Raw genomic sequence first — 21,274 nt, 5'->3', positions numbered from 1 at the left:
CTGATGTTCTATTTCCAGTGCAAAATCATTGAGAGTGGAGAGGGCAAAAAAAAAAAAAAAAAAAAAGGTAAAACGGACACCTTAAGCTGTACTGTTTTTAATGATGTATTTCTGGCACCGATGTCTCTGACAACAAAAGGGAACTGTCGTATTAATTGGTGAGCAAGTGCCCTTGAATTTGATTCACAACTTTTCATCTCCAGCGATGGTGATGGATGGATGGATGGATGGACGGACGGACGGACGGCTGAGAAAGAGAATATCAATTTTATAAAAGAGAATAATATAAAGTCCACACAAGTATTTTAATGCATCGTGACTTTAGAACTTAGAAAAAATATATGATGAACAGCCTTGCTTTCTTGCACCACATGGACGGGGTTTCCTTTTCTTATTAAATATTATATCTTATTAATTCTCAACTTGTTCGTCGAATGAGTTTTAAAATAATTCTAAAACCTTAAAAAGAAAATAGAAGAAAAGGCAGAGGAGAGACAAATACTGGGCCATGAAATCTCACTTACTAGCCCAGATATCTCTAACCCAAAAGCAGTCCATCTAGGCCTTGTTGGTATAATGGGCCTATACCTGGGCCTGGACCTTCCCAAGTTGCGGTACTTTCGATTTCTCCATTTTTTCACATCTTCAAGAACCCTCTAATTCTCTCTGTACTCTATTGTTACCTTTTGATGATTATTAGGGCTTGATTATTCACTAATCAATTTTTCCGAGGTTAATTGAGCTTAATCGATCACTGTTTCTTATTTCTTTCGCAGGAGGAGATCGAGTATGGCCTTTCCAATGTAAGGATTTTTTATTTTTATTTTTTTTCAATATTATAAAATGGTTTGGAAATTATTGTGTAGGAAAGACCGCGGAATCATTTGGATATGAGACATAGACTGGATTCTAAAGGTCAACGTAAAGGAAAGGTAATTGCCTACAGGTAAAGCTTCAATATTTCCTTTCAGTTTTATGTTATCTATTGCTTACCACTCCTCGCCATGGCGAGTAGTGTCTTGTTAATATTGCTGCTTTCTTATGATTGCCTTATGGTTTTTTTTTTTTTAAAAAAAAAAAACAGAGTCAGTGAGCTTAGGGTTGTTGAATTATTAGATGGGCTTTGTGATAAAATGGAAGATTACACTCTTGAGAAGGTAATTATCTGTAAAATTGTGCTATTCATCGATTGTGCTCTTTGCTTTTGACGTGTGTTTGATATATTACTCTTTGTAGCTTGAGACATTTGTGCTCGGCTCTTTATACTTTGTAGTTTCAGTTAGGATCAGTGTGTAGTATTTTCTTATCCTCCGCGAGCAAATTCAATATCCTTTTCAATATGTTTTGTAGGTAGACTCGAAAAGATATGAATGGGTTAGAGTGGATAGCTGGGACAATCTTTCAGGTACTAAGTATTTGTTCATGTCAGGAATTCATGGCGATATTCTTGTCTTGGTTTGGCTATTGTGCTATAACCAATTTGTCCCTGGCAGCCATGATGTTCCTCCTTTTCTTATATTGAATGTCTGATTTGAATAATTCATGCTTTTATTTGTTTCATTTAATCTCAAATGGTAGATCGATTGGTGTTTTTCATGTTTGATGTCAGACAATGTGAATGATGGTAGACTATGACCTCTGGCTTACTCTTGCAAAAGGAGTGGTAGCTCAGTTGTGATATTGTTTAGAAATGTAGTTGTGATTGTTTTTTAAAGTGTTTTTATTTAGAAATACATTAAAATAATATTTTTTTATATTTTAAAAATTCTTTTTAATATCAGCGTAGCATATTCAAATGATTTAAAAATAATAATAATAATTTTAAGTAAAAAAAAACTAAAATTTTTAAAAATACAGGTTGGATTTTTTATCAATACACATCTCATTGGGCCTGGATTTTTTATCAATATTGTTTTGTAGAGTGTGAAGTACCTGTATTCATGCGTAACTACTGGTTGAGAAAAAACTTTTTACACCTGGGCATTTCCTCAATATTGTTCTGTTTGTAGATTGTAAACTACCTGATAGCAGTTTAATCATTTGCATAAATGCTGGTTGTCAATCATGCTCTCATTTATTTACTAACATAAGCTTCATCTATTTATGCAGTGATTCCCATGAGGTGGATGCTGACGATGATGAACCAGATGGGGAACTATGAGAAACTCCAATAATTTTTGGAATCAATCACCCGTGGGAAAGTTTTTCTCAAAATCGACAGTCTTTTTACCATGTTGAATTAGTGTTCCACATGATACTACTTTTTCATTTTTGATGGGACAACTGTGGACTTTTGGTATCACATATTCTCATCAAAAACCTGAAAATTATGCCATTTTTTCGCATGTTTCTTGTGATTTTATTGCTTAAAATTGAATTTATATCGAAGAAGTTTGAAAACCTGGGAAAGTTGGTAGCAAATGGCACCACGCCAGGCACCCATGTCAAACTCAAAGTTGTGGATTTTAGCACGAATTCCTCGTTCACTGTCGTCCTACAGGTACTCAGTGAGTCTAAACTCGTTTCCACTATTCATTTCATCAGCTATTTTCTTCCAGGCGAGCAGTATCTTAAAAAACTAACTCACCATCAAAACGCACAAACATAGCTCACAGAATTGACGGCATAAGCTTATGGGAGAGAGGCTAGATAAAACCACAGTTATAACAGAACGACCCGGGGAACAAGCAAGGCATCCATGGAAATCCCTCGCAATCAATTAATTCATTGAATGACAACAAAGAGATCAACTATTTAAAAGAGAAGTGTTAGATCACACCTCTCAATTTTCCCCCAAATTATGTACAGCGGAGAAGTAAAGAATGAGAGGCAGGTCCATGAAACTAAACAGCTGAACAATGAACTCCTAATGGTGCAACATAAATTATATCAACTGTAAAGGGTTTTGAAACTCAAAGAATCACATTCTGTGCCATATTTATTCCCTGAATAAAGCTGAATAGCAGCCATGGCCTTGTGGATATCAGGAGCAGCTCGGAGGAAATGATGTTCTTACTGATTCCAACCTCGAATGTATTTGTACAAAGGTGACGGATCATCATTTTTTTCATGAGTTACTATCTAGAACACCCTTCAGTAAGTTTGGACCTTCAGCTGATATACTCCTCTGAACTCGGGGTTGTGGGATTTCTATGTGATGGGGTGGATCCGGGGAGAAACAAATAACAATCACGGTTAAATTATCACATGCATTGAGTCTGAGTGCCTCTCGGACCAGCGCTCTTGAGCATCTTTCAGGATCATTATGGAGCATCAGTTCTTTCCTAGCAATTGTCACCGCACACTGGCTGCTCATTACATCCCACAAGCCATCACAGCCCATGATCAAGAACTCATCATCCTCGGTCAAATTTGTCTCCTGCAATTCAGGCTCGGCACTTAAAGGGCAGGCAGAGCCTTTAGGGCCCTTCATATGCCAGTCTCCAAGGGCTCGTGCAACAGACAATTGGCCATTGAGGTAGCCATCATAAATGACACCACCAAGTTTCTCAATTCTAAGTCTTTCTGATGTGCAGTTAGGTTTGTGGTCTTTGGACATCTCAATTGCTCTACCTCGCCTTCCCAACACTGCTCGACAATCCCCAGCATTGGCAACTACTAATGTCCTGTAAAAGAGTAAAATTATTTCAGAGAATGAAACCTCAAAACCTAAACGAAAAGCGGTTAAGGAAAAAAAACAGAGTGTTTCTCACATCCTGAACTTGCCAGAAAGACATGTTTGCACATAGGCATCCCTAAAAAGGATGGCACAGTACTAAAAGTAGACAAAAACAACAAAAGGCCCTTGATCGAGCACTTAATTCTCTCAACTTATAAAGTTAATTTATTTGTATTGCATGCTAATGAACCCAGTTCAACTTAATCTAAAAGTTCAGACAGATCCGATGTACATCACTCCCATTTCTATCATCATCCTCTACTTTCTCACTTTTAACTCACTCTCCAGCTTTCTTATTACTTTACAGGAACAAATCACAAAACAACTAAGCCGCCCTCCGATCAAGTACATTTAAAGGTCAATGGCCAACTGATACTACACCCTAGGAAAGAACATCCTCCTCAATATTCCAAATCTAACCGAAAAACACATCTCACTTACCTTCCAAATATAAGAGCAGTTAGTGCAGTGGTGCCAGAAGAGATATCAAGTGCACTATCATCTGCAAACGCATAATCAGCTTTCACAAACGCACTCTTAATCGCCTTCTCTACACAATTCGGAAAATGGGAGTTCTCGACTATAAACCTCAGAATATTATTCTTCACAAATGAAGCCGCATCCGTACCTCCATGCCCATCAAACACCTGCCCACAAACATCAACAAAAATCAATATAAACCCATTTCCAGATACTAACAACTTGTCCATATTCCCAGAGACACAGATCAAACGTTTCAAATATACTCACCCCGTAAAAAGCTCCAGGAGAAGGGCAATTGGCGCTGGTGGTAGCACTTAGATGATCAACAAGATTATCTATACAAACATGCTCATCTTCCATATACTGTTTCGGCCCTCCTTCAGCACAACTTCCCGATCGAAACACCGCCGGAAAGAACTCCGGTTCCTCTTCAGCCGGTGAATTACCAATCACAGCCCCAACCCCAACATTAAGGGCCTAAACAGAAATCAATCAATTCATAATCTTTTCATCAAAAGCACATCCAATCATCAATTTCCTTCTTACTTACCAGATCAGAAGCGTTGAGCAATCGGACGGAGTCCATACTTTGACGGAGATGACACGGAGGTTTACCATTAGTGGGTTGTTTAAGATTCTCTAAATTTTCTGACACATTGTTGTTGTAACCGCCTTCTAGTAGAGTACATGGCGGTGAAAAATCCATGCTTGCTGCCATATCTTGTTCTCGATCATAACAAAAAATCAACGGTGGTGATGGGGGTTGGAGAAACCCTAGGAAAAAAAGGGGCAGGAATAAGGGAGAAAGGAGGAGGAAGGGGAGAAAGGGAAGGGAAATGGTGTGGGTATTTGCTTGGGTACTGGCGATTCCAGGTGATCTTGTGATGGATCTACCGCCAGCTGGAGATGGGATTGATGACACGTGGTTTTTTTTGGTTGGTGGGTTTTTTGTATGTTTTGATCGTTGTTTTGGTTGTTAGTGGATTGGTACCGCCATTGTGTCCCAGCCGTTGGATCTTCTAACTGCTTAATGGACGGTCCGGTTCTCTTTTGCTTTTATCTGTTTTTGTTTTTTTTTTCTTTAAGGCTTGATTTTTTTAAAATGTATTAAATGAATTGTATTTATTGTGAAAATTATTATCAAGCATTGATTCTACATTGCAATATCATTGTAAGATAATGTTAACTTTCAAATGATAGTGTTAAAAAATATGATAAATTGCGTAATTATAATATTATATATGATTTCACAGATTAATTTGGTAATTTAATATTTGGTTTAAATTTGGTTAGTGAAAAATATATTTTTTTTAAAAAAACATACTATTTTATAGTTTTTTTAAAATAAAATAATTTAAATTAACCCATCTAACTTGCTGTTATCTAAGTTTTGAATTAGATATTCTATGATATATTTTATTTCCATTCTTATTTCTCTCTTAAATTAAAAAAAAAAAATTCGTTTTTTTTTCATTTATTTTTACATATGCTTTTGGTGTTTTGCTGATTTGAGAGCTGAATTGTTTTTTGTGCAGGGAGACCCTTGTAGTGATATTTTATTTTATTACAAGAAAAACCCTTTTGTGTTTCAAAGGATGGATCAAATGTAAACAAACAAACAAACTAGATCAATCAAAGGATGTAATGATTGAACCTTAAATCGACAAGCAGATCATAAATTTATCGACAAACAGATAGATCATGGGTTGATATGGTCCTCTGTCTCTTTTCTTGTAAATTTTTCCCCTCCCTCTCCCTGGTGTGTGGTATAGCTGCTCTAATTATAATTAGGTGGTTTTGTCATTCCAACCTTTTATTTTGCTAATTATGGAAGGTATTGCAGTCGACGGTGGCGATCAATGTTTCAGTCATAGTTAATAACCATGACTTTACTTAGATTTCATGTGCTGGTTGGAGCCAATCTGAAACCAGACAATGCTATATCCTTAAGTGAATAATATAAATTATATTTTAGAATTATTTAACAACTTAAATTATTAAATTAAAATATTTTTATAATATAATATTAAAATTTTAATAATTAAAATGTTATGAATTCGAATCTCATCGTCATTATTTATTTGATAAAAATTAAGTATAAAATAGTGTAAACTTATACAAGTTTCAAGTACTTTTATTTATAAAGAATATATTTAAAAATAATATAAATTATATTTTAAAAAAATATTACTTACCACTTAAATTATTAAATTAAAATGATTCACTGCTGGATAATAACACAGGTTTCAACTTGGACCCGGCAGTAAGATAAAAAATGGAGTCGCGCTCTTGTCTTGCTTCATCTAATCATGATCATTTCTTGTATCAATGAGAGAACACTGAGTGACCATTTGCGTGCAGTAGAAGAAACACACTGGATAGGATATGCAGAGCCACAGGGCTCGACAGAGTCGTTGTTAGTCACAAATCCAAGTTGTGGGTTACCATCATGATATCACATGCAAGCCCAAGGCCTGACCAAAGATGTAACCGAACCCGAGCTAGAGGCGTGACATCCACCTTGCTCATGCAGCTTGTCGGGTACCTTTGTTTGTTTTTGCTGTATAAAAATATTTTTTTAAAAAAATAGATATTTTATATTTTAAATTTATTCATTTTTATATTATTTTGATAAAATAATTTTAAAATAAATTTAAAAAAATAAAAAATATTATTATAATACATAACCAAGCTAATAATATTCATAAAAAACAACTACTTTCACAATATTACATTAAGTTATCACTGTCAACATCTGCGACCGGTTACATAAAAAATGGAGGGCAACTTTCCTCAATATTTCCCGAACTAGAAGTCCAAGGAGTCACGGAAGCATACTTGAGCTGGTGCAACCGTGCAAGGTTAATTCACTGTTCAAGTTGAAAACGAATGGGCTATGTATCTTGTACCAATTAAGTGCTCAATCAACAGCATAATATAATGATTTGCCTTGCGGAGTCCCTCTGGGTCATATAAGAGTACAAATTAATTTCAAGAATTGTTGGTGAGGTGGAATCTTTACAGAGGTTCATATCCACTTTTTTGAATACCGACAGCTTGGGTTAGAAAAAACCAGAAAATCCGATTAAATTAACTAATTAGAAACCCTAAAGATTGGATTTTTAGAAAACTGAAAAATCTCAAAATTAAATTTTGAGATTTTTTGCCTTTTCTATTATATTATAATCTGCAATTCTAGTTTTGCTTGTATGTTAAATAGAATTTAATCAGGTCCTGGTTCATATAAACAGGAATGAGTTCATAGATTTTGTTTTCTTTCTTCAGGGTTGCTTCTATTTTTCTAATACTATAAAAATCATGAGGTTTTAAAAAGGAGTAAATAATTGAAGTTTACGTTATCGATCTTTATCACTTTATTGGAAAAAATACCGATTGATGCGTTTTAAAACTGATAATTAATCTATACACTTTGGTTTTACAGATGAATTTCTCCTGGACTCGCAAATATAAGTTTTTTCTTGGTTTTATTGTTTTTAACAACACAAACTGAACGAAATCAAATTAAAATCAATTAATTTAAACCGGTTTTGATTTAGTTTCAATTTTAAATTTTAAAAAATAATAATTTTAATTTGATTATTTTAAAAAAATAAAAACTCAACTGAAATTAACCGAAATTCGTCACCACTTCTAACAGCAAAACCAAGGAAAAAACAAAAAAGGGAGAGAGGAAGTATTCGTTTTGAGCTGCTCACCCTAGATACCATAGCTGTGAAAGTGTACAAGATTTGGCATCAAAATCAAAGACAATCATTCGTCGGTGGGGCTGGAGTAGAATAGCAGTAACAACGGGTGATGATCTTGACATCAAAAGGATAATATGCTACTCCATCTTTCATTCATGTACCTCGCTTGCATGCACAGTTTTTCAGTCGGCCGGCGAGGCGGGTTGATCGGCTCCGACCCCTGAGACGAGAATAAAAGAAACTCGATTTAAATTTGATCTGGTCATTCCGATGAATTACCTTACGGACCAGTTAACTGTTCAAGATTTTTTAAAATAAAATAAAAAAAGTTTTCAATTAACCTCAATCAATCGAGGTAATCCATTGTTTTAATAAAATCCAGGTAACTCAAGCCTTGGATTATATATCCGGTTCAAGAACTTTTCTTGCATGTCGGGTTGCAACTTGCACGATCCTTTTTGCTCGTAATTCCTCGAGTATTATTCCATGATCACCTTATCCTTTTCTTTCCTTTGTCAGTTCAATAAAATCCCATCGATCAAAACATGTCACTGGATCACTGTACACGTTATTTGGATTAAATTTATTTTAATATAAAAAAAATATGTAGATATTATTAATGATTTTTTTAGAAAAAAAAAATACGAATATTGATTTAATATGATTCTATTATCATGTTAAAAGATAATCTAAATTGACTTATAAAATTCATGATTTTAATCATGAGACCGAAATAATCAAATAAAAAATAAATTAAAATAAATTATAAAATCTAATTTTTAATCAACCTGGTATTAAAAGGAACGGGCAGCTATGACCCAGCCCAGAAGGGTTTCATGGGTGTTATGTATATAGATGAGCTAGGTTTAGGTCCGTGGATCGATACAAATACAACTTCTAATTATTACCAATAAACTTAAAGAGATGAGATTTTACTGTATTATTGTTTGTTAGATTAGTTTTTTGTTTTAATTTTTTTCAATCAATGTTTTTTTTTTATTTTTTTTTATTAAATTTATTTTTTTATTAAGTTATCATACTCTTAAGACATGAATCACGAGTTTAGTAAGTTAATCCGGTTGACTCGGATTTTTTAAAATTAATTTTTTTTCTAATTTCATTATTTAATATTGGGTTGATTGAAAATTAAACTTTATGATTTGTTTTCTTTACTTTCTATTATGTTATTTCAACTTCATGACTTGAGAATAATGCTTAAAAAGGTTAACTTAAGTAGACTTGGGTTATTTTTTGTGTCTAATTTTAAATTGAAGTGAATTGATTGGATATATCATGGATTTTTTTTATGAATATTATAAAAATCTATAGAAGAATCTACAATATGATTAGTAGATTTCATAACACCCTCAATATTAGATTTAATTTTTATACATTGCATCACTATTAAATATAAAGACAAGTTTTTTTGTTAAAGAAATCTAATAGGAAACACACCAATAAAAAATTCGGACTTGAGACATTTTCAATCCACAAATTAAAAAATATAAAATAAAAAGAATATAAAATATACGAGTTAGATCGAGTTGATTAAGTTTTAAAAATCTCAACCTGCTCCATGATCTATAAAATTTATTTTTTATATTTTTTAATCTATTATCATTTATAATATCTATATTATCTAACTTTGATAGGTGAATAATGGTTAAATAATATAAATATTATAGATAAACTGATTCTTTAAGCATTCATGAACAAAATCAATGTGATGAGATAATTTATAATATTGCTCAGAGGTATAAGAATATTTTTACATGCATCATGATATTTTCCACATTTTCACGTGATCTGAAACAATTCTTTTGTTCTTGCCCATCCAGTAATTTAAGGCTTTAACCAAGTAATATACGATAAAATTCTGTGTCATGAACCATAGGGGATCAATGGAGCACAGATACACCAAGCTAATTAAGGAAAGTTGATCAACAATAAGAATCGAATAAGATCAAATTAAGTGCTTTTCATAGTTCTCGATCCTCTCTGCATATCTTCTACCATTTCGATACATGCAGAGCCTCGCCAGCGTTATTCAAGGTCCTTTCCATCGAAATTGTTCTTGTCGGAAACCTGCAGTGTTAGGGTTTCAAACTTGATTAATTAATTACATTAAATATCAAGACGTGCCAATGGGTCTCGTGACCTTTGCATGATGCATGCACTGTGAAGCATCTTTAAAGTTTACTCCCGCAAATTTCCAAATCAGGCGATGCATTTTGTTGATCCCCTTTTGAGGAGTGCTCATGAATACCCTACATTTTTTTAATAATATATATATAGGCCAACTACTATGTACCTAGTAAAATCTAGCGTGGCCCGTGACTTGGTTTAAAGGTGGGTCATGGCCTAGGTTGGTCAATGTTTATCGTTTTATGTTTTTTAAAAGTAAAATTAAGTTTAATTGAATCAATTCCTACGCGGTTAAATATAAATCTTATGTAAATCAAGTTTTAAATTAACAAATTATTGAGTTAACCCACTAAAACATGCCAAGTTTTATCATAGTGCCAGCTAAATCATCCCAAGTTATATATATATATATATATATATATATATATATATATATATATATATATATATATATATATATAGGGGCGGAGCAAGAAGAAAAAAGTAAGGGGGCCAAATTAAAAGAAATATTTTAAAAAGAATAAAACTTTAATTATTTTACAAAGGAAAAAGCTGGGAAAAATTTCCTTGCAGGGGCCCGGGCCCGGGTCCCTGCCAGCCTCCCCCAGTTCCGCCACTGTATATATATATAGATTTTTACCTTTTTTTAATATAAATCTTACCTCCAATCATATATATTTAACCAATATATTTCACATCCCTCCCACCACTTCATAGACTCTCATCATCTAAGATATTTAATAACTTTAATTTGTCAATGATCCACACTAGCGTCTCGAGATGCAATAAAATTCAATAAATCAAGGAAAACTTGACCTTGTAAAAACTGTCTTTGTAACATTAACTATCAATTTTAAAATTTATTAGAGATTATATTTTAAAGTATTTTTTAAAAAAATATTTTTTTTATTTTTTAAAATTTATTTTTTCCATCATTATATTAAAACAATAAAAAACATTAAATGTTTTGAAGCTATTAAAAACATAAAAAAACAAAACAGCAGTTCAACTGTAAAGACAATCAAACCCAATCATATTTTATTTATGACATTAAATGCGTATTTGATATTATCATGTATCACATGAAATAACGGAGTCTAAGAATAGATAGTTGGAATCCACCTTCAAGCAATCAAGTCAAGCAACAGTTATCTGTAAGAAGCTGTGCCCCTCCAAAAACTTTGTAGACGACAAAACTATCACCAACTTGGGAATCTCATCTCATGTTGAACCGAATTTCAAACATGATGCCTTCTGCTGCCCATTTGAACAATGACGTACTTCTTTCGTTATGAGGATTTGATTCCCATTCAATTCTAAAGAGGCAAGTGACCAATGAAGAAAGTTTGGTGACTTGTCCCGCTCTCAAGTCTCATTGGAGAAAGAACTGTTCTTGGCTTCGTCATGGGGTTCTTTCCTGGTAATTTCTTTAACACGGGCTTTTCTGGAATTTTGTTCCTTACTTGAACATAGAATCTGGTTCTTGTTTCTACTTGCTAGCTGTCTTCTTATAGCTTAGGGCCATTGTTGTAGCAAATGAAGCAAATTTGCTTTTGAAATTGCTATGGCTGAGTTCATGCTTTTGTCTGGATTCTGAAGTTTTATTTTTTCTCAGCAGAGAACTGTGCAACTCAGTGCTTGACGAGTTGTTTAAAAGTTTAGTTTTTGCAGATATCTTTTTATTGCATACATGCATGAAGAGACCGTTGCTTACTTCTTCAGTCAATTAACTGCTGTTTTTGAAACTGCTGTTGCTGATAATTCTGATTAAGGTCTGGTTTTTTACACGTTATTCAGAGCCCTTCATAATCAATATTGTGCTGGCAGATTCGTTTTGGAGGAGAAGATAATTGTGTTATTGAATTGAAATGGATTCTATTAGGTTTGGTTGTTGGGTATTTCTCATCTGTTTACTGCTTTCAACAACTGGATATAGTAGGAATCTGACCTCAAGGCCTGCTGTTGTGAATATTGGAGCTCTTTTTACATTCGAATCTTCGATTGGAAGAGTTGCCAAGATTGCTATTCAGGAAGCTGTCAAAGATGTAAATGCGAATTCTAGCATTCTGCGGGGCACCGAACTCAATGTTGATATGAGAAACTCTAATTGCAGTGGGTTTCTAGGCATGGTTGAAGGTAATTTACTGCTACATCTTCAATTCCCTTTTGCTTTCAATGTTAGTTGCTGACTACACTTAGTGTGTTTAGCCACTTATCATGGAGGATATTGGATTTTTAATCATGTACTCTAATCATAATGCTTGTGGCAGCTTTGCGTTTTATGGAGACCGATATTGTTGCCATTATCGGCCCACAATCTTCTGTCGTTGCTCGTATCATATCCCATGTTACGAATCAGCTTCAAGTTCCCCTATTGTCATTTGCAGCAACAGACCCCAGTCTCAACTCTCTGCAGTTTCCCTTTTTTGTTCAGACCACCCATAGCGATTTGCACCAAATGGCAGCAATATCAGACGTTGTTGATTATTATGGTTGGAAGCAGGTAACTGCCATTTACATTGATGATGATTATGGACGAAATGGCATGTCAGCTCTGGGTGATAAACTTGCAGAGAGACGTTGTAGAATATCTTACAAGGTGGGGGTTCCCCCGGATTCTGGAGTTAATAGGACTGACATCTTAGATATGCTTATTAAGGTTGCATCAATGGAATCTCGAGTTATAGTTCTCCATGTAAATCCTGATGTGGGTTTCGAGGTCTTTTCTGTGGCAAACCGTCTTCAAATGATGGGTAATGGGTGGGTATGGATTGCTACAAATTGGCTCTCGTCTGTTTTGGATTCTGCTTCTCCTCTCCCATCAGAGACCATGGACTCAATTCAAGGAGTTCTCTTTTTTCGTCAACATACACCAGATTCAGATCGAAAGAGAGCGTTTTACTCTAGGTGGCGCAAATTGACTGGTGGTTCTTTGGGGCTGAATTCTTATGGCCTTTATGCTTATGACTCTGTCTGGCTAATTGCACATGCTATTGATGCATTTTTTAACCAGGGCGGTATTATCTCATTTACTAATTATTCCAGGTTACGTTCAGTGAAAGATAGTGGTCTCCACCTTGAGGCAATGGGCATCTTTGATGATGGAAAACTTCTGCTGAATAACATATTGCAGAGTGATCTTGTTGGTTTGACAGGCCGTATTAAGTTTGACACAGACAGATCTCTTATCCTTCCTGCATATGATGTTAATAATGTGTTCGGAACTGGGTTCAAACGGATTGGTTACTGGTCCAATTACTCTGGTTTGACTGTCGTACCTCCTGAGATACTTTATACAAAGCCACCAAATCGTTCAAGTGCAAACCAGGAACTGTACAAAGTCATTTGGCCTGGAGATACATTGTTCACGCCACGTGGATGGGCTTTTGCTAACAATGGGAAGCAACTGAGAATTGGTGTGCCACTTCGGGTCAGCTTCCGGGAGTTTGTATCACAAGCACGAGGGACAGATACATTCAAAGGTTTCTGCATAGATGTTTTTACATCTGCAATAACTTTATTACCATATCCTGTTCAATATCAGTTTATCCCCTTTGGAGATGGTAAAAACAATCCAAGCTACACGGAGCTGGTGTATAAAATTACGACGGGTGTGAGTGCATAGTAAAGTTGTTTGCAACTTCAAGTTGAGTCTATATATTCCAGTGTCTGATTCGCTCATATTCTTGTTGCAGTTCTTTGATGCTGTTGTTGGTGACGTTGCCATTGTCACCAACAGGACAAAAATCCTAGATTTTACACAGCCATATGTCGCATCTGGATTGGTTGTTGTGGCCCCTTTTAGGAAGTCAAACTCAGGAGCCTGGGCTTTCCTGGGGCCATTTAGTGCCCGTTTGTGGATCGTCACCGGTTGTTTCTTCTTTGTTGTTGGCTTAGTTGTGTGGATTCTTGAGCATAGGATAAATGATGAGTTCAGGGGGCCACCTAAAAGGCAAATCATAACTGTTATATGGTGAGCTTTCAAGTCACATGGAAATTCTTCAAAATTCAAGAAAAGAGAAATATTTTCTCATACATGTCTGCACTGTTCCTTGAGTTTTAATGTTATCATTCTTGCATCTGTGTCTGTTGTTTCTCAGTTACTGCTATAAATGTTTCCCTTCTGTTTTTTGATTGTGGGAAGCAATTTGCTTTCTGTACCATGCTGCTTGGCTAAAATTATGTACTTGTATTCTTGCAATTCAAGCACCATTTTGTAAAGCTGACTGTATCATATGAGGGTCAGACATCAGAAAATATATCACCAAATAACATCTTGAAAGTACTCGAAACAATCAGTGCTGATACATTTTTTCTTAACCCATGCAGGTTCAGTCTCTCGACTCTATTTTCCACTCATAGTAAGTGAAAATCAGATTCTTGCCAAGATTTTATGCTTATCTTGGACTATAAGCATCATCATTTATTTGATCGAGTTGATTTCCTATAACCTTTGCAGGAGAAAACACTATGAGCACCCTTGCGCGATTTGTGCTACTTATATGGCTCTTTGTGGTTTTAATAATCAACTCAAACTACACTGCAAGCTTGACGTCAATTCTCACAGTGCAGCAACTATCTTCTCATATTAAAGGAATTGAAAGCTTGAAGGAAAGTGATGAGCCAGTAGGGTACCAGGTGGGTTCTTTTGCTGAATATTACTTGAGCGAGGAAGTTGGAATATCAAAATCTAGGCTTGTTGCCCTGGGATCACCAGAAGAATATGCTAAAGCACTCCAACTCGGTCCTGGAAAAGGGGGTGTTGCTGCCATTGTTGATGAACGTCCTTATGTGGAACTTTTCCTTGCAGGGCAGTGCACGTTCAGGATTGTGGGTCGAGAATTTACTAAAAGTGGCTGGGGTTTCGTGAGTACCTGCTTTCTGATCCATCTTTTCTTTTCTCACGCTAAAAGCAGAGCATTACTTACTGCATTAGATCTAAAAAGGATAAGATTTCCATAAAACATCTGTCAAAACAGCGCATTAACATTTTAAAAGGCTTATTTCACATGATTTTAGCCTCAAAACTATGTTTTATGCAAGCTAAATGTACTCATTCCGAATCCCTGGACATACATGCAGTGCACTTTACCATTATACATAAACATCTTTCCAAGGTAATGGTTAGTTTCCATTGCTGATTCTTTCCTCTGCTCATCTGTGTTTTCTGTAAACCAGGCATTTCCAAGAGACTCTCCCTTAGCTGTGGATATGTCGACTGCAATTCTAGCACTATCAGAGAATGGTGATCTCCAACGGATCCATGACAAGTGGCTGATGCAAAGCACATGCAGTTCGGATACTTCTGAGCTTGAAGCAGATAAACTTTACCTCAGGAGCTTTTGGGGCCTCTTTCTCCTTTGTGGTCTAGCTTGCTTCATTTCACTCGTCATATACGTCTTGCAGATTATACGACTGTTTTATGCTGCCCCCGCAGAATCTGCTTCTACTGGTCAATATCCCTCACGTTCTGGGTGTATCCGTAGACTATTGACATTAATGGATCAGAAGGAAGACCCAACAAAGAATGCGAGTAAAAGAAGGAAGTTGGAAAGATCATTATCCAGGAAAGATCAGGACGGTGAGTCACTGAGGAATCCCAAGAAGAAAGAAACAGAAAGGACGATTGGAGCGACATCAACATAAGCAAGTAAGCTTATGAATGAACATTTTTATCCTTTTATAGTACTTTATACCTTGAAAGCTGCTGCTTCTTCTTCTTCTTTTTTAAAAATGCTTTAAGATGACATTGAGAATATTGGAGATAGTATAAAAGTAAGTTTATTATCTATCTTGTTTAGGATTTCATCTCTTCAGCAAGTTTAGTAATGATTATATTGGTACTTTTGTTCCTATGGAGAGAAGAACCTGTGAATCAGCTTCTCGGAAGATTCCCATTTCTCTTGTAAATAGAGGTGTCCGCTGATAACTTGATTGATTTGAGAAAGTTTCAGATCAAATAGGAAAAGTAGGCTAACTCAAATCCCCTTTGATTTAGAGTTACAAACAAAAGAAAAACAACACCATTAGTCCTGAGTTTGAGGTGGACTTTGAAACAAATTGTTCAATACTCATCTATAGCTCTACAAATTTTTGTTCCACGAGTCTGAATTTGTTTGACCTTAATTCAGAATGTTATCAATCTTTCCATCTACTTCAGTTCAACATCAATGCATGGATCAGTTTCACTGAAATTTGCTGATATTACATAGATGGCACCAACCACTACATTGCTGATATCTATCCCAGAATCCTGTATCAAATCATAAAGAAAGGAAACGTTAGAATTTCAGTGTTAACAGATCAAGAATAATATGTTGGCTGAGTTCTCTCTACACTTAATTAACTTTGTCTCCTAATCTCGTTGAAACTAACTTGACTGTTACGAATTCAATCCGCAGGCTGCTCTTCACGCTCTTAACATTCAGCAAAATGAGTTTTGCTAGAAGGAAGAAAAAAAAAACAGGGGGGAGGAGAGAAGCAGACAAGGAGTGGGGCCTATAATTGATCACTGTAATCTTGACCTCGGCAAAGAATCATAAATTGTCCTGTTCATATGCTTCCAAGCACAACACAAAAAGTATCGATATTCTTGCAGCATTTTGTCATTGACAACCGACCTGCCTCACCTTGCAATAGATTTTATATATATATATATATGTAAAAATATGTTGTATATATGTAAGAATATATTATTGTCCCGAATATCTGATTAACCCCCTATATATATATATATATATATATATATATATACATGCAACTTCACAATTCAAAGCTACTAATAAATCTATCTAGTACTTTCCCGGACAACTGATTAATTTCCATGACAATGTTTTCTTTCAGATCAAATTCTGGCCTGAACTCTTATCCAGGGTAGTTAACCATGTTGCCTACACCCAACTGATATGTCAAATTCCAACGCGTGAATCCTTGCAACTAGCTTAACATATTATTCAATATCAGAAATTATAAATTAAATATATAACTTTAGTTACATGACATGCTTGAATTTAAATAAATAATCAATAATTTTAAAGTATTTAGCACTAACGTGTACGTACTCTGTGTTTTGGTAGCTATTCTCTACTGGTGTATAGTACCAATGATCTCACTTGTATCTTTTTATTTAATGCTTATTACACATAATATAATCCAAGTCGATTCTCACCTCCTTCACTGCCTTATCTAATTCTTTAGTTTTTTCTCAAAAAATTTCCCTAAATTTTCTTCTCTTCTCAGTCCTAACCAATTGTTTTCACGAGAAGAATTGAAATTTTAGTTTTTTCTCTATTTATTTATAAGCAACCCGTCGACCAATTTTTACTTGTCTCCAATACCATTTTAATTTAGTATATTTTAAAGGTTTTTTAATTGATTTTTCTTAGCTGGGGTTTACAAAATTATTTTAAGAAACTTGTCTAACTTCATATAAAAATTAAAATGAAAAGATATTTCAAAACAATTAAAAAGCTTGTATTTATGGCTAAATATATATAACCCGACATTTTACAATTATTTAATACAATGAATTCTTTAAAATCCATTTTTTTTAATTAAAGATGAATCATTTCTAAAATGAAATATAAAATTGAAAGCTGGACTTTCATTCATTTTTCTTTCCTTAACATAAATTTTCAAGAAACTCAGTTTCAAAAGCACACATTTACGACTTTCTATTCATCGTGTAAGGGTGAAAAAAAAAATCAAATAACTAATTAAATCAGGAAAAAAAACTAAATTTACTAATTAAAAAAAATTCCAGTTTAATTTAGTTTTGATTTTTAAAATCTAAAATTAATTAAACCAAACCAAACCAGTTCAGGTCTTCGAATGACCATTTACACCTTGTATCCTTTTTTTTTTCCACGTAATAGTTTTTGTGATTATAATTTAAAAATTACAAGTGCATTTGTACTTTAATAACTTTTGTGATTACAGATTAAAAATAAAATTTATAAAAAATATTTTTAATTATGGTTTTAAAAAATATTATCTTTGCTTTTATAAAATTAAAATTTGAATGGCAAGAATTATTTGATTAATTAAATAATGTTTTTATTGAAAACAAAGAGAGCTGACAAGATAGAAAACGGTTTCGATGGAAGGAAGCACACGTTCAAACAAGAGAAGAGAGCCCTACAGCTACAAGGGCCCAATTTTCGAAAGTAGGAAACCAGAAAAGATTCTTTCCCGAAGAAAGAGAGGGAGCTTTTCCAGTTTTTCTGACCACAGAGGCCAAAGCATGAAGAAAAGCCTTAGATCATGGAGACATGACATGAGACCCTGCCTGCCGCCATGTGCTCGCTGCTGCTCACTCTGTTCTCCAGAGAAAAAGACACTTTTAATTTTATCAGACAAACCACCAAAATATTCAAACAAATCCATCGATTAATCCACCAGCTGCAACCAACGAATTAATTCTACAAAGTCTTTGCAGCAACCGAGGCAAGGTGTCTCTCACGTCACTTTTACATGAATTAATAATCACAGAAAGAGTTGCCAGAAACCTCTTGAAGGCTCCTGCCATTTCTCGCTCATTAGTCATTGTTGTGAATATTTGCATGTACCATAACCTGATCGAATCATTCACAGAAAAAACAAAGAATTGATGAACAACTGATCTATAACAAATACCCTTTTTTTAATTTTGTTTGAAAAACTCTTTTTGAATATTAAAGTTTCAAACAAAGTTATTAAACGTGATTACAAAGCCCAAAAAACTTTTTTTTATTTTTAACATTTTAGATGAGTTAACTCTTGTTAAACCCGGTGAGTTAACTCTTGTTAATTTAGTCTATAAAGCCCCAATCACAGGTAAAATAAGTTAATAATCTGATTAGGTGATCTAATCATGATATCAATTAAAAAATCATTAAAAAACAATAAAAATAGTTAAACCAGGTTCTAACGTATTTGACTAAGTTGCAATCTCAATTTAACAGGTTAATTACGGGTTTATCCAGCCGGACCGGACACGTTTAATAAAACTGGTTTAACAAGAACTAAACACATTTTAAAGTAGGAAAATGAGAAGGGAAAATTATTGAATTCTTACTTGGATCGCTGAAAGTAACAAGTCCAGTGCCCTTGAAGTCACAATTCCAGTAGTTTCTCCCATGGATTTGATAATAAACATTCATGGCATAGGATGCATGTGCATGAAGCTTATCTGGTGCAAAACAATCACCACTTTCATAAATCTCTCTGCAATCCACACCACCTGGTCCGCAGCAAAAATCCAGCACAGCTTGAAGCACCTTCTCATCAGCATGAGGTTTAGCCACACACCAAACTGAAGGACCTCTTACTCCACTTGACATCTTCTCCCCAAACCCTAATGTCCCTCCATTGCTACTACAAAACTGGCAGCTCAAATCCACTTCATACACCTTAGATCCATCCCCATTAAACATCCCAAAATTCCTCTCACTAACACCACCCTCTTTTATTCTCATTAAACAAAGCAAACACAAATATCTCTATGTTCTTTTTAGGACTCATTGGTGTCCCTTTATTAGACTGTGCACGTTCAATCAACCTAGTATTGTAAGTCTTTGCGTTTTCTGGTGTGGCAGCGTCATCACCTGATTCACCCTTTGACGGCCACCCGGATTCTGATATGGTCATCTCAACTGTCCGATTACCAAACCCTAATGCAATAATAGCTGACCTAACAGCGTCAACTTGGGCATCTAACATATTGCTGTACACATATCCTTTAGGGTCACGAACCCCGCTTGCATTTCCTAGTAAGGCATACTCTAGGTCAACCATACCAGGATTGTCCCTATAAGCAAAATAAGGGTAGGCATTGACCATAAAAGGGGCACCTGTGTCAGCCAAAAACCCTACAATTGAGGTCATAACAGGCATGAGTGTAGTGGCAAAAGTTGAAGCTGAAGGAGGGAATGAGGAAGCAAGAACTGCCATGCTATGTGGAGTTGTGACCTTAATTTTTCGGTCAAGTCCGCGTTGTACTAAAACAGAATGCAAGTTTTGCATGGCCTGGATAAGTGCATTTGGCTTCAAGTGATCAGGATCTGTTGTTAAATACTCATTACCAACAGCAATGGCAACAATGGAAGTGGCAGGAATAAAGGGAATCACGCGATTGGTGAGCCATTCATCGGCAGCTGATGTGTCAGTGCTGATGTTTGCCACGTGGTAGTTTTCGACTGCTACGATGAGGTCAATTCCGGTGTTGGAAAATGCCCCGAGGATTTCAGGGTTTGTGTCATAGATCTTCACCTTGTCAATGAGTGTGGATTGAAGAAGCTGAGCTACTTTTTTTGGTGATGGCAAGTTGTTTCCAAGAGTGCCGTAGTTCACACCAACAGCAGAAACGTTTGGAAATGGGCTGAGAATTGCAAGGAAGAGAAGGACAAGGAGATAGGCAGGAGCCATTTTGGTTCAACTGGGGCTGCTACTAGTGAGAGAATTTTGCTTGTATAGAGGATTTATGAACCAATATCTCTGAAGGGAAAATGACAATGGCGTTTGCTAGAATTACTTGTCTTACCTAAGCACTATATGGATAAACTATTACTGGTGCCAAAATTTGGGGAAATCCTGGACTGGGAAACAGGGTGATGCAAAAATTTCAAACTCCAGGTCAAAAGGTGATGATGAGTGGGCCACTCGTGTTGGGTAGCAAACGGTGGAGATAAAGTTAATTTGTGGGGTTAAATTGGGATCCAACTGTAATTTTGTTCTGAAGGGATCTTGGATTATTTGGCTGACATATATGATAGGCCAGCATCACACACGCACTGGTTGGGATAGCGTTTAGTTCTCCCATGTATAATATAATCAACTAAAGTATAAAATAATTTAGGGTTTTCAGCCTGTAAAGTTTAGAGCCTTTCAACAAGCACTCTCGTGAACGGTTCAGTTTCTGTACCCAAATTTGGCTTCTTGTAAGGTTTTCTTTTATCCTGGGGATGGGGTTGGTGAATCAAAGTTAAGGTTAGAGAAATAGAAGCTAATTTATGAGAATTATGAAAGGATAACCTCTTCCAAGAGCTTGAATGCCTCTTGGATGACAGAAGATAGGATAACCCCTTCTGTCATCCAAAATTTGAGAATTATGTGCAGGAGTAAACTTTGAGAATTATGTGCAGGAGTAAAATTTGAGACCTGTAGTTGCATGATACTCCCAGTTGAAAAATGCGGTAGCTTGCCAGAGTACGGATAGAAAAGATATCATCAGGAGTTTGAAAAACTGTCCACAACAATGTGAAAGAAACCGGTGCAATCTCAG

The 21,274-nt window shown here is 35.2% G+C and overlaps 3 protein-coding genes and 1 pseudogene across 14 annotated transcripts; 2 read left to right on the top strand and 2 right to left on the bottom strand.

Moving 5' to 3' along the window:
* Positions 1 to 458: 458 nt before the first annotated feature.
* Positions 459 to 2,345, top strand: LOC133692655 (uncharacterized). Of its 6 annotated transcripts, none has more exons than XM_062113750.1 (5): positions 464 to 803; positions 867 to 946; positions 1,085 to 1,157; positions 1,351 to 1,405; positions 2,110 to 2,345. In XM_062113750.1, the coding sequence occupies exons 2-5, from the start codon at positions 891 to 893 to the stop codon at positions 2,172 to 2,174; spliced, it is 249 nt and encodes an 82-aa protein (XP_061969734.1). In that variant the 5' UTR covers positions 464 to 803; positions 867 to 890; the 3' UTR covers positions 2,175 to 2,345. The 6 variants fall into 6 exon arrangements, 3 of the variants coding, with proteins under 3 accessions (XP_061969734.1, XP_061969735.1, XP_061969733.1); XM_062113751.1 differs by having other exon boundaries at positions 465 to 732; XM_062113749.1 differs by having other exon boundaries at positions 467 to 787.
* Positions 2,346 to 2,695: 350 nt separating this feature from the next.
* On the bottom strand, positions 2,696 to 5,018 carry LOC133692654 (probable protein phosphatase 2C 27). The gene is made up of 4 exons (XM_062113747.1): positions 4,713 to 5,018; positions 4,430 to 4,639; positions 4,121 to 4,326; positions 2,696 to 3,626 (listed from the first exon to the last, which is right to left on the bottom strand). Exons 1-4 carry the CDS (start codon positions 4,878 to 4,880, stop codon positions 3,068 to 3,070), a joined length of 1,143 nt encoding a protein of 380 aa, XP_061969731.1. The 5' UTR covers positions 4,881 to 5,018; the 3' UTR covers positions 2,696 to 3,067.
* Positions 5,019 to 11,115: 6,097 nt separating this feature from the next.
* Positions 11,116 to 16,629, top strand: LOC133691422 (glutamate receptor 3.3-like). 7 transcript variants are annotated; one of them, XM_062111927.1, is made up of 8 exons: positions 11,116 to 11,434; positions 11,842 to 12,150; positions 12,285 to 13,627; positions 13,710 to 13,987; positions 14,344 to 14,375; positions 14,474 to 14,652; positions 14,825 to 14,880; positions 15,193 to 15,358. In XM_062111927.1, exons 2-8 carry the CDS (start codon positions 11,883 to 11,885, stop codon positions 15,215 to 15,217), a joined length of 2,181 nt encoding a protein of 726 aa, XP_061967911.1. In that variant the 5' UTR covers positions 11,116 to 11,434; positions 11,842 to 11,882; the 3' UTR covers positions 15,218 to 15,358. The 7 variants fall into 7 exon arrangements, with proteins under 7 accessions (XP_061967911.1, XP_061967905.1, XP_061967906.1 ...); XM_062111921.1 differs by adding an exon at positions 16,416 to 16,629 and having other exon boundaries at positions 11,120 to 11,434; positions 14,474 to 14,880; positions 15,193 to 15,664; XM_062111922.1 differs by adding an exon at positions 16,416 to 16,629 and having other exon boundaries at positions 11,120 to 11,434; positions 11,812 to 12,150; positions 14,474 to 14,880; positions 15,193 to 15,664.
* Positions 16,630 to 18,089: 1,460 nt separating this feature from the next.
* LOC133691424 (glucan endo-1,3-beta-glucosidase 12-like) lies at positions 18,090 to 20,659 on the bottom strand (annotated as a pseudogene).
* Positions 20,660 to 21,274: the final 615 nt, after the last annotated feature.

Source organism: Populus nigra, chromosome 4, assembly GCF_951802175.1.
Source record: "Populus nigra chromosome 4, ddPopNigr1.1, whole genome shotgun sequence".
Taxonomy (NCBI): domain Eukaryota; kingdom Viridiplantae; phylum Streptophyta; class Magnoliopsida; order Malpighiales; family Salicaceae; genus Populus; species Populus nigra.
Note: the sequence above shows the minus strand (reverse complement) of the source record. Positions and strands in the feature narration are given on the sequence as shown.